This window comes from Apodemus sylvaticus, chromosome 12 (assembly GCF_947179515.1).
Source record: "Apodemus sylvaticus chromosome 12, mApoSyl1.1, whole genome shotgun sequence".
NCBI lineage: Eukaryota > Metazoa > Chordata > Mammalia > Rodentia > Muridae > Apodemus > Apodemus sylvaticus.
Window position 1 is genome coordinate 30,569,341 of NC_067483.1, and position 15,206 is coordinate 30,584,546.

The 15,206-nt window shown below is 40.9% G+C and overlaps 1 protein-coding gene across 1 annotated transcript in view; it reads right to left on the reverse strand.

Annotated features, from left to right (window-relative positions):
* Positions 1 to 14,835, reverse strand: part of Dpp10 (dipeptidyl peptidase like 10) — a 794,281-nt gene extending 779,446 nt beyond the window's left edge. The window contains exon 1 of the mRNA XM_052200993.1: positions 14,614 to 14,835. Within this exon, the coding sequence (XP_052056953.1) occupies positions 14,614 to 14,685 (72 nt within the window). The 5' untranslated portion in view covers positions 14,686 to 14,835. The remainder of the gene's footprint in view (positions 1 to 14,613) is intronic.
* Between the last annotated feature and the right edge of the window lie 371 nt (positions 14,836 to 15,206).

Genomic DNA, 15,206 nt, shown 5'->3' on the forward strand with positions numbered 1-15,206 from the left:
TTTATTCACACCACAAAAGGCACTGAATTGGGCCCCTGAATTTTAGAACAATCCATAACCAAGTCAATAAACATATACTCTCAAAATATTTTAATACAAGATATATACATGGAAGAATTCAAGTAAACTAAGACAAGAATTCATGATCTCAACATCTTGCTTTCACCTCTGTTAGCTTGGGAGTTGTGATTTTCTAGACATTGTTAACATATGTTTTGAAATTTATCTTCTCCATATTTTGTTAACTAACTTTTGATGTTTTCTACTACTATTAACATTATTCTTTAATTTCTCTCATTTATATTTGTATTTATCTATTCTTGTATGTATATTATTTTGTTCTAATGTTATTATTTCTAAGTCAATTTAATGTCTGCTGAATTAATTTGCAGGTTCTTAATGACAATTTTATTCTTCTGAGGGTAAAACATTACATCCTTACAAAATGCAGATAAATAATAAGATACATTTAAACAACTAACAACAAAACCAAAAAAGAAGTAGTGAATGCCCAATACCTTGGATCAGAAAAAGAGAAAGAAATTTATTGTAGACAGATGCTGGATAGAAGTTAGTGTGGTGGCTCAGTGGGTAATGGGGCTTGCCAAATAGTTTGATGACTTGAATTTGTTGCCTGGAACCCATGTGGTGGAAGCTAGAAAAGATTCTTGTAAGTTGTCGATGACATCCATCCATCTGTCATAGTGTGTGTGTGTGTGTGTGTGTGTGTGTGAGAGAGAGAGAGAGAGAGAGAGAGAGAAAGAAAGAAAGAGAGAGAGAAAGTGTGTGTGTTTGTAAGTATATGTATGTGTGTGCATTTGTGTGTATGTGTATGTATGTGTGTGTGCATGTGTATATGTATCTGTGTGTACATGGAAAGAAGAGATGCTCACTAGCTAGCACCCAAAGCTGAAATCTAATAAAATTTAGTGACTGCTGCAGAAGAGAGAATTCATTAAGGTGTGTGGTCTCTGTAGGTTAACTATTGTGCAGCATGTGGCTCCACTGAGTATGTGAACAATGTTAACTTAGCTACAACAAAACAAAAATCATACGGCATCAGAAGGTGCTTTGGAGTAGGGTGGATCTCTAAGGAGTGGTGGGTGGAGTAGAGCTAAATATGATAAAAAAATTTACAGTATACATGCATGAAATTTCAAAGAATATAAATATTGCATATTTTATAAGATGTCAAATACTTCAAAATATGCTGAACTAAAATGCTGAACACCTGTGCCTCTTTAATAGCACTAAAAGGAAAAAAGTAATATTTATAGTGCTTTTCAATAAAGTCCCCAAAGATAATGGACTTTAGAACGTTTCTTGCATAAAAACCCAAATCCCAGGAAGTTTAAATTATGGAATAATGCAGAAAACCCAACGATCAATTTCTAAGTTGCAGAATCTCTTTGGAATTCAGATTTGTTTCTTGCTTAAGAAGCTATACATTGGGGATATAACTCAGTTGGTTGAGTACTTGCTGGACAAACATAAACGGTTGAGTTTTATCCCCTGCACCACTTGGAACCGAGCAAGAGGTCAAATGCTTGTAATTCCTGTACTTCTTTGAAGAAAAACAAGAGCTCAGGGAATCAAGGCTATCTTCAGTGGCTTAGCAAATTGGAGAACAACCCAAACCACATGAGACCCTGCCTCAAGGCAAGTTACAAAGATTGTTACATTAAGTACAGTTTTAATGTGGTCTTTCTTGCAAATTTTCATTTATTTAATGAGAGAAGCTATTTGGCAAGTTTGTGAATTTTTGAGTTAAAATCTGTGTTTAGGAAGCAGGCACGTGCTCACACACACACACACACACACAGTACACACAGGGATTGCTGTATGGTTAAGTGTCTGAGTTCAGTTCTAGTAGCCATTTCTATAAGCTCACAACCCCCTGTGACTCCAACTCCAGGGGATCTGGCACCCTCTTCTGCCCTCTGCATGCACTGCACTTATAAGCACATACTGACAACCAGGCACACATATATACATATTTAAAAATTAAATAAGGAAAAGAATCATTATGCTATCATTTATAAATGCAAAATGTCCATGTCTTGTATTTTATACCTTATTCCTGCATTTGGAGCATGGTTCATATATGTAAGGGCGTGAGAGTGTTTACTTACTCAATTCCTCTTGCTGAACATAACCTCTTGTTTCTACAAGGAGGCCTACATCCCCATGTGGGCATCATCAATGCAACTTCCGGTAGTTTCCCTGGTTCACTGTTTTTAAATAAATCACTGAATAGCCCGCCATTCACCTTCTCAAGAATAACCCAGCCTCGTTGCCCTGCCCTTTTTAAGGCAGACACCCACTGAATGAAATAAAAATCGAATGTTCATTTAGCTCTCTGAAAGGAGATGGGTATGAAGCTAATAAAAATGACTGTTTCCCTCGCTTGTCTTCATTTGCTTTCTTGTAACCTCATGCATAGCTATTTGTTCTAACCTAAGAAATCAATAGGTATGAGAAATCACAATGATATTAAAGTCAGACAGTATGGACTTTGTCGGGAGAGCATTTCCCAGTATAGACTCAGCTTTTATTATGAACTCAACTAACTTACCTTTTAGATTTTATTTTTTTACTTTAGGCATATGTATAGGGTACCCAGGGCATTCAGAGCCCAAAAGTTATAAGCATTTGTTAGCTGTCTGATGCTGATGTTGGGATTGCGAACTCCAGTCTGCTGATAGAACAATCGGGATTCTTACTGTTGAACTATTCCTCCAGTCTGTTGCCTAAGTTTTCTAAAATTTCCACATAACATGCCACTAGTTCTCAACTGAAATGAAGTTATAAGGCTGCCACTTCTGTGACCTTCTGAAACTTCTGGAAACAGAATGGCTAACCAAAAGTACTTTGAATGAATGTAGTGTGCGTTCAGGTCCCAAGTACCACATTAAAAGCCAACGGCAACACTATATGTCCATAATTATAGCTATGAGGGTGGAACAGAGATTATTGGATTCTTGGCACTCTCTGGCCTGACAGCTTGGCTGAGACAGCCAACTTTGGATTCAGTAAGGAACTGTGTCTCAAAACATAAGATGAAGAATGATAGAGGAAGGTACCAGCACCCACAACACATGTATTCACATGTACATGCACACACACACACACACCAGAGAGAGAAAGGGAGAGACACAGAGACAGAGAGACCGACAGACAGACTGTCTGACAGACTGACCTACAGACAGAGACAGACAGAGAGGAAAATATAGACAGAGAGACAGACAGAGAGAGAGAGAACAGAGAAGTAAGCATCCCAAGAGAAACAGAACCTATGTTATAAGCTAAGTTTCATGCAATGCACCTTTGAGATCTAAAGGCATAGAAACCTGGAAATACAAATGCAAAAATATTATATTTTCTTCCTTGGTTCCTCACAAGCTATGTGAGCCACCCTTTTAGCTTTCTCCACTCCCTCTTCCTGTTGTGTGAGTGTAGTTTTAGACAGACTGTGGGTGGCGCCATTAGTAGGCAGCTTCAACCTGATGTCTGTTTAACTCTGCCCTTAATCCTTCACCTTGCATTTTCATCTCCCTGCCTCCAAATAACCAAATCTGCAAAAATCCTTTAGTGTTTTCCTCCTCTGTTCCCACAAACATGTTCTGCTCTTATCAGTGGAATATGCCTATTATCTGAACACTAGTTCAAAATTATTAACGTTTTTTTTTTGTTTTTTTTTTTTTTTTTACCATTTTAGATAAATGATGTCATGGTAAACAGAAGCTCACTTTATCATGTAGAAGACATAACAATGAATATTTGAATGATAATTTCTGAACAGTAGAACTCAAGATAAAAACCTTTTATCAGTCTTAAATAAATGTAGAATGATTGGAGTGGCAGTCGATGTTTGATTTCATATTCCTTGTGTAAACATAAAAATTTCTGAGGCTCTGGGACAGCCCAACAAGAGATATGAATATCACAGGCCTCCATCTTAACTACTTAATCACTCTTCCAGACACTATTACTTATTTCTGTTTGCACCTAGCAATAATAATCACCACTTAGGTGAATGTAGTTCGTGATAAAATTACCTACCATGGAGAGAGAAGGAGGATTCTAATGCGTTAGAGAGATCATTTGATTTCTGCATGAAAAAAATGTAAGTGCTGAGTCAATGGCCCGTGGGGTGCTTGCATTCAAGCATGAGGGCTCAAGTTCAGATCCACAGCACCCAGGTGGTAAGTTCAGTTTGTTGCAATGCACCTTTGATCACAGCTCTGGGGAAGCAGAGACAGTAGATCTCAAGGGCTCAAGAGACCTCAAATAAGGTAGGAAAGAAATTGAAGAAGATATTTAATGTTGACTTGTCTTCCACATATATTTACTCAGGCAATTTCACTCTCACAGGGATGTTTACATACATCTACATAACACCTATGTAACACAACACACAAACACACACACACACACACACAGATACATTAATTATTGTCAAAAGCTATAGAAATCAGGCCAATGAAAACTTGAAAGCAGGGCCCAGACAGATTTTTCAGTTGTTAAGTACACTTGCAGAGGATCAGGAAATTGAACAGAGGTGTGTAACTGTGGAGGATAGGGAACTGGGGTAGCCACCAGAAAGTCCTAGATGCCAGGCAAGCAAGAGGATCCCAGGACCCAATGGGGATGACATTAGCTGAAATACTCAATAAAGGGGAGAGAGAACCTGTAGAGACCATATCCAGAGGTTAGGCATAGCTCCTGATTGAGGGATGAGGCCACCCACCCATATCGAAAATGTTATCCCAGAATTGATTCTATCTAAAGGAAATACAGGGACAAAGAGTAGAGCAGAGACAGAAGAAAAGGCTATCCAGAGACTGCCCCAACTGGGGATCCATCCCATATGCAGCCACTAAACCCAGACACTATTGTTGATGACAAGAAGTGTTAGATAACAGGACCCTGATATAGCTCTCTCCTGAGAGGCTCTGCCAGGTCATTACCAATACATATGTGAATGCTTGCAACAAATCATTAATCTGAGCACTGGGACCCCAATGAAGGAGTTACAGCAAGGACTGGAGGAGATGAAGGGGTTTGCAACCCCACAGGCAGAAAAACAATATCAACCAATCAGATCCCTCCCCCCCACCCCCAGAGCTTCAAAGGACTAAACCACTAGCCGAAGAGGACACAGAGTACCTATAACTTCAGCGGCATATGTAGCAGAGGATGGCCTTATCTGGAATCAATGGGAGGGGAGGCCCTTGATCCTGTGAAGGTTCAATGCCCCAGCATAGTGGAACACTAGGGCAGTGATGAAGGATGGGAGGGGTGGGCGGGCACCCTCATAGAAGCAGAGGGGAGGGGGAATGGGATAGTGGTGTTGTAGAGGGAAACCCGGGAAGGGTGATAACATTTGAAATGTAAATAAATAAAATAACCAATAAAAATAATAAATAAACAGTCCAAGAAAGAAAGAAAGAAAGAAAGAAAGAAAGAAAGAAAGAAAGAAAGAAAGAAAGAAAGAAAGAAAGAAAGAAAGGAAGGAAGGAAGGAAGGAAGGAAGGAAGGAAGGAAGGAAGGAAGGAAGGAAGGAAGGAAGGAAGGAAGAAAGAAAGAAAGGAAGGAAGAAAGAAAGAAAGGAGGTAAAATATGAAAGAAAAAAGAAGAAGACCTGGTGATTCTGCAGAGGACCTGAGTTTAGTTCCAAGAATTCATTATGGGCTCCTCACAGCCCTGTAATTCCCACTTCAGAGCATCTGACACCATCTTCTGATCTCTGAAGATAATGGATTCACATGTATACACACACACACACACACACACACACACAATTCAACATAATAAAATGCATCTTTAAAGTAATTTAAAAAGCAATACCGTACTGGGAATAATATATGATATATGAACTTGGTTAGTATCTTCAAAAAGTCATTAATCAAGCAAGCCAACATATGGGACTAATTTCCTAATTAGAATTTCAATATATGACATTTGGCAAATACATGTTGTATTAGAACAGCTATGGATAATTTTATGTGGGAAATAATGGTTTTTGACTATGCTTATTATAACCCTCCTAACACCAATGATGTCAGAGACATCTACCTTGGAATACTAAAGACTGTGTCTTAGTCAGGGTTTCTATTCCTGCACAAACATCATGACCAAGAAGCAAGTTGGGGAGGAAAGGGTTTATTGAGCTTACACTTCCATGTTGCAGTTCATCACTAAAGGAAGTCAGGACTGGAACTCAAGTAGGTCAGGAAGCAGGAGCTGATGCAGAGGCCATGGAGGGATGTTTCTTACGGGCTTGCTTCCCCTGGCTTGCTCAGCCTGCTCTCTTATAGAACTCAAGAATACCAGTTCAGAGATGGCACCACCCACAAGGGGCCCTCCCCCCTTGATCACTAATTGAGAAAATGCCCCACAGCTGGATCTCGTGGAGGCACTTCCCCAACTGAAGCTCCTTTCTCTGTGATAACTCCAGTCTGTGTCAAGGTGACATGCAAAACCAGCCACTACAGACTACCTTACTATTATCTGATAATATTCATTTAACTTTCATAATATATATATATGTATATATTAAATATTTTACTATGCATTTCCCTTTTGTAAATAGTTTTTGATTTTTGACAATTCCATACACATGTCAGACATCTTGATGATGTCACCAAACCCTCTCTTTCTTCCAACAAGTACCTGTCCTGCTTTCATGTCATTTTTATTAATGACCCTCTAGGTTTACTTAGGGTTTTGGACACATGCATGAGTATGAGTCTATTCATTGGATCATGAACAACCAATCAGTGGCTACCAAAGAAAAATGTCTCAGATACTTGATGACTGCTACAGGACAGAGAGTCACTTCTCTTTAGAAATGCATTACGGTGGGATTTTGATGCCTGATCCAAAACTCATACAGAAAGACAGGTTTACTAATAAGATTTGGTGAGACAGAGAAAAAGGAGGGAGGTGATTGGAGAAGGGATGGAGAGAAGAAGGTTTATGGGACATATGGGGAGGGGGGATCTGGGAAAGGGGAAATCATTTGGAATGTAAACAAAGAATATAGAAAAAAAAAAGAAATCATTATACTAACTTATTCACCACACACTGTATAAATGAAATGATTAACATGATTACTCCATAAAAATGTACAAGTAAAATATTTAAAAACACAAGGTCATTATGAAAAGATTCTCAATTTTATGACCTTGGTTAAAAAAAAAAAGATTTGGTGAATTAAGAAAATAACTTATTTTTTTCTCCTTTGTTGCATTTTATTTTATTTTATTTAGTTCTTAGATTTTTTTTATCGATATATTTTTTATTTACATTTCAAATGATATCCCCTTTTCTGGTCCCACACTCCCCAAAAGTCCCATAAGCCCCCTTCACTCCCCCTGTTCTCCCACCCACCCCTTCCCACTTCCCTGTTCTGGCTTTGCCCTATACTGCTACACTGAATCTTTCTAGAACCAGGGGCCACTCCTCCGTTCTTCTTGTACCTCATTTGATGTGTGGATTATGTTTTGAGTATTCCAGTTTTCTAGGTTAATATCCACTTATTAGTGAGTGCATGATTAATCTTTTGAGACTGGGTTACCTCACTTGGTATGATGTTCTCCAGCTCCATCCATTTGCCTAAGAATTTCATGAATTCAACGTTTCTAATGGCTGAATAGTACTCCATTGTGTATATATACCACATTTTTTGCATCCATTCTTCCGCTGAGGAATACCTGGGTTCTTTCCAGCTTCTGGCTATTATAAATAGGGCTGCTATGAACATAGTGGTGCACATATCCTTATTACATGGTGGGGAAAACATTACAAAGGAGGACATGAAGTGGAGAGGATGATATGGGGATTCTTTAAAAATAGCTGAAGGAAGGAAAGAGAAGGTAGATACCGCCAAATACATTTTGTGAATGCATGAAAATCTCAAAGAATAAATAAAAAGAAAAAAGAAAAATGGACTCCTCCTTAGCAGCTATTAACTGCCAGTAGTTCCTCATTGAGGGATGAGTAGGGCCTTATGAGTCCCTCCCCTCTCCAGTGCAATACTGATGAGGCTGAGACCTGAGCACTTCCTGTGAAGACATGAGTTTCATGGCTATGTCTCTAGGATGCTCTGTACATCACATCATTTTCTCAAACTCTCTCCTCATACTAATTATCTGACTAAGTGAACTGCATTAGAAACTATATGCAATGCATTTGATACCTAACTAAAATGTTAGAAAATTGCCTATATTTATTTTTAACCTGGTCCATTAGAGAATGGGATGATGTAACTGTTTTGAAATATTGCATTCTGAGATGCAAGAAAATACTTTAAAACTTGAATGTCTTGAAGTGCAATGATTGTCACATGATACTCATGTTTACAGACAAACCAAAAAATCATGCAGTGAGAGTCTGTAAACTATAAGGTAACTCTTACAGGTAGCTTATGATGTTCTTTTTATCATTCACATTTTGGTTAGGCTCCAATTCCCAGACCTCGCATGTAGCAAGAGGATAGAGTGTGAGACAGGTATTCTTCAAAAGGTATTCTTTTTTACTATTTTCTCATTTAATCCTCATAAGAAACATGTAAAGTTCTTAGAGTCTCCAGCCCTCACGGAAGAAATGAAGAGATAAAATCATCCTGTCTGCTGGAGCTTTGTTTGTGCCACTCTAATAAAATACCCTGGTGAAAGGCAAGTAAGAGAAATGGGTTTATTCTGCCTTACAATTATAGGCTGCAATCCAAAACTGTGTGGAATACAAGGTGACAGGAATTTGAAGCAGCTAGTCAAATCACATCCACAGATAAGAGCAAGGAATGAATGCACACATATCACCTCGTCAGCCGGCTTCGTCTAATACATATCAGAGCCTAAGACCACAGACTGGTGCTGCACACTCTCAGGTTATGTCAGTGAGTGCAGCCAAAACAGTACCGACAGATACACCTACAGGCCAACCCTCACTGAGACTGTTTTCCCAGGTGATTCTACCTTGTGTCAAACTGAAAATCAAAGCTAGGTCATTAGGACTTCTAGCAGCTACCCATCACCAAATGTTAGTAAGTATTTGTTACTGGTGGTATGAAAGCTCCCAATCATGGCCATGAAAGTTGTCTATCTGTAGCAGGAAACGTGCTAAATAAAAGAAGTATGGCTTTGCATACTAAGGATTATAACATTGTACAGTAATAATAATTCAAATACGGAAATTTAGAAATGCCTTTATTTTTTCCTCAGTTTGGGAGATAATTAGCTTAAACATTTTATTTTTGGTGTAATATGCATATGATAATGTAGCATTAATATTTCATAACACAATTTCCTTTAATGTGTTTTTATGTGATTTAATTTTTAAATTGTGTCATTTGTTCATCCCTTGAAATAAGTAGATAGTTATAAAAGCAGATAATTCTCAGCAAGGGATTTTTGTGGTCTGTTCTTTATTCAGTAGATAATATGACTTACACATAAAATATTAATATTGTATATTTATTAGTTTCGTGTTTTATATTTAAGTTGGTAAAGTAAGAAATTAAGAGATGTAAAATGCCAGGTGGGGGTTCACACCTGCCACTTCAGCACTCAGGACGGAGGACCATGAGTTGGAGGACTTCCTTGGATATATGGAAGTTCAAGACAACCGTGGTGTTTCAAGAGTACAAAAACTAGGGGACTGTGGAGATGAATCAGTCAGTAAACTGCTTGATTTCCAAATGGGAGAACCCGAGTTGGGATGCTCAGCTCAGTTAAGAGATCCAGGAGCTGAAACTCTGGAGGAAAGCCTTGGGCTTGGTGGCATCTAGTTTAACTAGTGAATTAGTTTCAGGTTCAGTGAGAACTCCCGCCTTTAAAACATAAGGTGGTGAGCACGAGAGAAAGATGCTGAACATGGCTGTTGGACACACACACAAACACGCACACCAAGAAAGACAAAGAATAAGAAATGTACATTCTGCCTCAAATCATAGCATAACCTTTATTCAACCAAAATTATAATTTCTGACCAAATCGTACAAAACTCTCACTGTATATTACATGGTATATTTTCAACATTGGTTAGAAGAAAATATACCCCCCATATAGTTTGTGTGGGTAGGATTACATGAGCTCACTGTTGTGTTGTATCATACTGTGTTTGCTTTGCACACTCATGCTCTGAGCACCAGCCTGGCCTTGGTCACTGAGTACCTATGATTACAGACTTGGTTCAAACAAGCTTTTCAGAATCCCTTCTAAAGTGTTTTCAAGACTCCATGCGAAAAAAGAGTAATTTTTCTACATTATGCCATGTTTATATATGAGCATAAGAAACATGAACATTTTTTATTGAGTATCTTCTTCATTTATATCGCCAATGGTAAAACCTTTCCCAATTTCCCACTCCCAAAAGCCCCCTCCCCAAAGATTCCCAACCCCTCCTCCCACCCCTGCCTCCATGTATATGCCCCTCTACCTGAAACACTCCCATCCCCCTCCACATTTTTTACAACTCAGTCTTTACTGTAAATTTCAAATTTTAATCCAGCATTCTAGACAAAGCTGCAAACATTGAACGGAAACTTCCCTATCAAAAGGCTTTCTACTAGTATTACCTGATGGTCAAAAGCAGGGTAGCTATGTTGACTTAGTCCTTTAAAACCTGCTTTACATCATCATCACTACCTGCATGTGCATTGTGAAAACTTACTCCTCTACTAAAAATGAATGCTTAAAAGAAAAAAATGCATGACAATTTTTATCATTGTTGTAGAACAGTTACTTTAAAATTTTCTGCATGTACTGTTAAGTTCTATTTTAGAAAGGGAGTTTGTTCTCCTACTTTGAGTTTTGTGTGTGCCCACAGTTGTTTTATTTTAATTTGTTTTGTTTTTGTTTTGTTTTGTTTTGTTTTTGGCTTTACGAAGACAGCCAAGCACTCCTGAGGTAACTGTCCTGGTTGGTGTCAGCAGAAGGGCGCCACCTGGTGGAATGAGGACAATTTCTAAACCTTGCCTTATGAATCTCACAAACCTTAGGACTAGCCTCACTACCGCAGGAGTGAGACAGAAAGGTTTCCTAAAGTTCCTAATGCATTTGTGATGATCTACCTGTTGTGTTTCATTGCTTCTAGATTATTTAACTATATGCCTAGTTCATTTTTAATGTACCAAGGGGCAGCATTTACACAGTGGTTGATGATTTAAAGGGAAATATATCTATTTACCAATCAAAGTTTGCAATCATTCTGCCTACTTTTTAATGAGAATATGTTGTTGTAATTGTGTAGAAGTTAGGAGGTGACACTTTCGATTTAAATGAGCCAAGTTCAATCACATCACCAATTCTGAAGGCAAATTTGGTTACAGGGCTTAACGTTTTTTAAAGGGCATTCATAGCATCCCTTACGCAGGAAAGGGAAGCAACAAGGGTGACCTCAATAGGCTGTTTGGAGAGTCTAATAGAAAACTGCATTCGATAAATGTTTCCTGCTCAACTCAAGAGCATCTGAGCACACAGAGCACCTGTTCTGAGGTGACTGTTCTGGGTAACAATGAGCTGTAATTGGCCACTCAAGATCTTTAGATCCGTCAATAAAAAGTGAGGAATTGATCATAGTAAGTAGATGTAATTGCATCTGCTCCTGTCAGAGTATTTATTTTCAAAACTTTTATAAATGTAGAGTATTATGAAAACAAAAACAGCTATTTTAAAGGCAACCAGTCTTTAAAAAAAAGGAATCAATCACTATTTTAAAAGGGTGATAACTAAAATTATAAATATATTGGCAATGATTCAAAATATTAAAAAAAAGAACATGCACAGCTCCTGCTGCTTTCTTCAGAGGGGGGTGCCTCTGGTCAGAGTGAATGTGACAGAGAACAGCAAATGACAAGAGGAAGCAGAGAAGAAAAGCTCTTCATAGGCTATGATAGCCACCAGACTCTATGACCCCTAGTCACTGCCATTTCCAAGAATGACTTTTCTTGCCCTGTGCTAAATGCATATATGTCAGATGCCACAGGGCAAGGCATCTTTGAGGCTCATGAAAATCACTATCACAGAAAGTGAAAGACCTTTTGGACAACATTCAAAAATCTAAATCATTCAGAATCAATACACACCGAGTGAATAGCTGGAATGTGCTTTCTGTTTAATCACCAAAAAGAATTGCATGAAGGTACAAGTTAAGTTAAATTTGTGAATTTTTATATTGAAGTATCATAGAAGCCAGTACAATTATTCTAACATATCTAGTATGTTATGAACATTGTCTAATTATTTGAAAGTCAAGGCATAGTGACTAGATCTGTTCAATTCTTTGTGAGTTTAAGACAGCAATTTGCGTATTCACAACAACCATTCACATTATATGGCCATCATTTTATGTATCAATCTTTAAACAAGGAGAGTGCTAGCTACACGGATTCCCCAGGAATTTCGGAAAGCCTCCTATGAGGCTACTGCAATAGTTCTATCAGTCTAACTTTACATTTACAATATCAGCCTCTTCCAATACATGGATTGGGTACATGCCTTTCATATTTAGCACTCATGTGCAAGCACAGAGTCTCTTTTAAGAGAAACAATTAGAATTAGAGTTCTGCAGATGACCACTCTGAATATCTGGCAAAGCCATTAAGAACATGCATACTCATACTCGAGAAATAAATGAATCCATGGTTGACCTCTCTTAGCACGTGAATTTTAAGTGTCAGGCTAATCCTGACAAAGGGATTTGCCATGCATATATACAGTGGGCTTCTGTATATCTGCCTTGCCTCTAGCAAACCTCCCCCACCCTTCCGGAAGCTGTCTGCAGCACCTCGAGTTACCAGCTGGTGTCACAGGTTAGTGAGCAAAAATTTCACGTGGAGACTCTCTCCTGGCTAGTCCTTCTTATCGGCCACATCACTCCAATAGCAGTCGAGAGTCCAAGCCTTGTGAATAAAATTTAAGGACTTCAGCCTAACATCGGAATGTTACACCCATATTCCTCTCCTGAAATATTTTTTTCACTAAGTCTGCTAACCAGTCTCTACGCGGTGATGTGTGCTGATGGGGGAGGGGGACAGAGAAGAGGTATAAGAAGAGAGGACATTGTGGAACAATGTTTTAATCTTTGCCTTCTTATCTAAGGGCAAAGAATGAGTGGTTTAAAGCGGCAAACGCTTCATGAACTCTGCAATTTTTACCTCACTAAAGGGAGAGAGCAAGAGATAGCTGCAAAACACTGAAAATTTTCCACCTGTGTGAAACACATGTGCAGGGAGATGGGATGGGGATGGGGGAGGGAGGAAAGAGACCACAAGCCAGGAGAGATGACCAAGACTGGAATATTAATAACAACCTCCCTGGCATCCTTTCCTCTGCTTCAGCATCACTCTGGGCAATTTGGACAGCTCCTCCAAGGCGGCAGTGTTTAGAATGCCTAGAGCTGAAGAGCCCAGTCTACTTGCCTTGCACGGTCCCCCCACCCCCAGCCCAGTCACCCGACTTCTAACCATGAGCTGAGTGTCTATGTCCGAAATGCCTCTAGCAGCCTTCCACAGCTAGTGCGCTCCTTGGGCAAAAAGAGCTTAGCGCTCCACCTCCTGCATCTCGCTGCGGGATCCTCTTGCTCCATAGCATTGCGCTGACCAAGAATGATGCTCTTAGTCCAGTTGTAATTGATGTAAACATGATCGCATCTCCAGCAGACTCTCTACAGCCTCGCTTCTCCTGGATGGAGCATCGCCTCGCTCCTGACCCCTCCAACTTTAGAAAAAGCGTGACCCAACTCTCAAATCTCCCCCAAACCAGACACACGACACAGGAAACAGACATTTCTCCACAACATTAGGCATAACAGATTGTCTAAAGACCCAAACAACACTAACCCCAAAAGGGTGTCAGGCACCAAAGGACGCAAAGGGGACAGTAATAACCAATCAGCCAATACAGAGCACCTTAGTTCTGCAGACGGGACACATCTAGACCCAACAAACCACCAAAGCCAGTGTCTTATTTGCTACCCTGAATGATAAACGCCTTTTATAACACCCTCATGCTCAGTTCCACCCGGCAGACGAGAGAAGCTGAGTCCTCTTTTCCCACCCTGCTTTTCCATCCATCATGATCCTCTCAAAAGAAATCAGAAGGGAAACTCTGACAGCTTAAAGGTCGTTTGCCCACTTCAGTATCTCTGGCCAGCGCGCGTCCGATTCACAGTGAGACAGGGCTGGACCTGGGCAAGAAGACAGTCTCTAGGATCGCGCTAGATACATTCAAAATGCGTTCAGAAGTCAAGACTCTCCACAGCAGGAAGAACAGATCACCCCTTCCTCCCACGGCAGCCTCTTTGCCGTGGCATAGCTCCAGTCTTTACCTCTCTGCCCGCTTCCCCGCGGCTCTCCACCTTGAGCATCCCGTCGCCCAGCCCCAGAGCGCACTAAGCTGCTCTAAGTTCCTGCTGGGTCCATGGATGAGACAAGAGAGCCTGGGAGTGGGGCGGAGGGAAGATGAAGAGAGGCAAACGTGGGAGAGGATTTTGAGGGACGTGTGTGTGTGTGTGTGTGTGTGTGTGTGTGTGTGTGTGTAGGGGGGGAGGGTGGCTGATTGGAGCCACCCCTCCCTGGAGGGATAGTCCCTAGAGGCCAACTCTCACCTGGTCGGCTGGCTGCGACTGGGTTGCCCTGGCCCCCGGGGTGGGTTGCTGCTCCTGCTTCATGGCTGTCATCCCCTTGCCGCCCGCGTCGGAGCTCACACTTCCTCGCGGGCACTTCACACTCGGGGACCGTCACTTGGCAAGCGATCGCATGTCACAGACGCCCCGTCGCTCTCGGAATCGGCGGAAGAGAAGAGCGGCGGCGGTAGCGGTGGGGTGGGGGTGGGGGGAGCGCCAGGGAGGGGACGGGAGAGTGGCAGCAGAGGCAACTAGGCTCCCCCTTTTGCAGGATCCCTCTTTTCCAGTACCGCAGATCTTCGGACTCCCCACTGTCCCCGCCCCCCCACCACCACCCGAAAATGCAGACACCAGACGCGACCAAGTGGCAAGTTAGTGGAGCGGCGGGCGGCTGGCTGCCAGCACCTGATCTCGCCGGAGCGGTGGCTTGCAACGCCGGAGGAGCCAGGCTTTCATTCTACCGCAGTCCGCCACCCGTGCGTCCACACCGCTGCTGGCCCTCGGGGGCTCCCCGCTCGGTGCTCAGCGCGCCAGGTGCAGCAGCAGCAGCAGTAGCAGCAACAGCAACAGCAGTA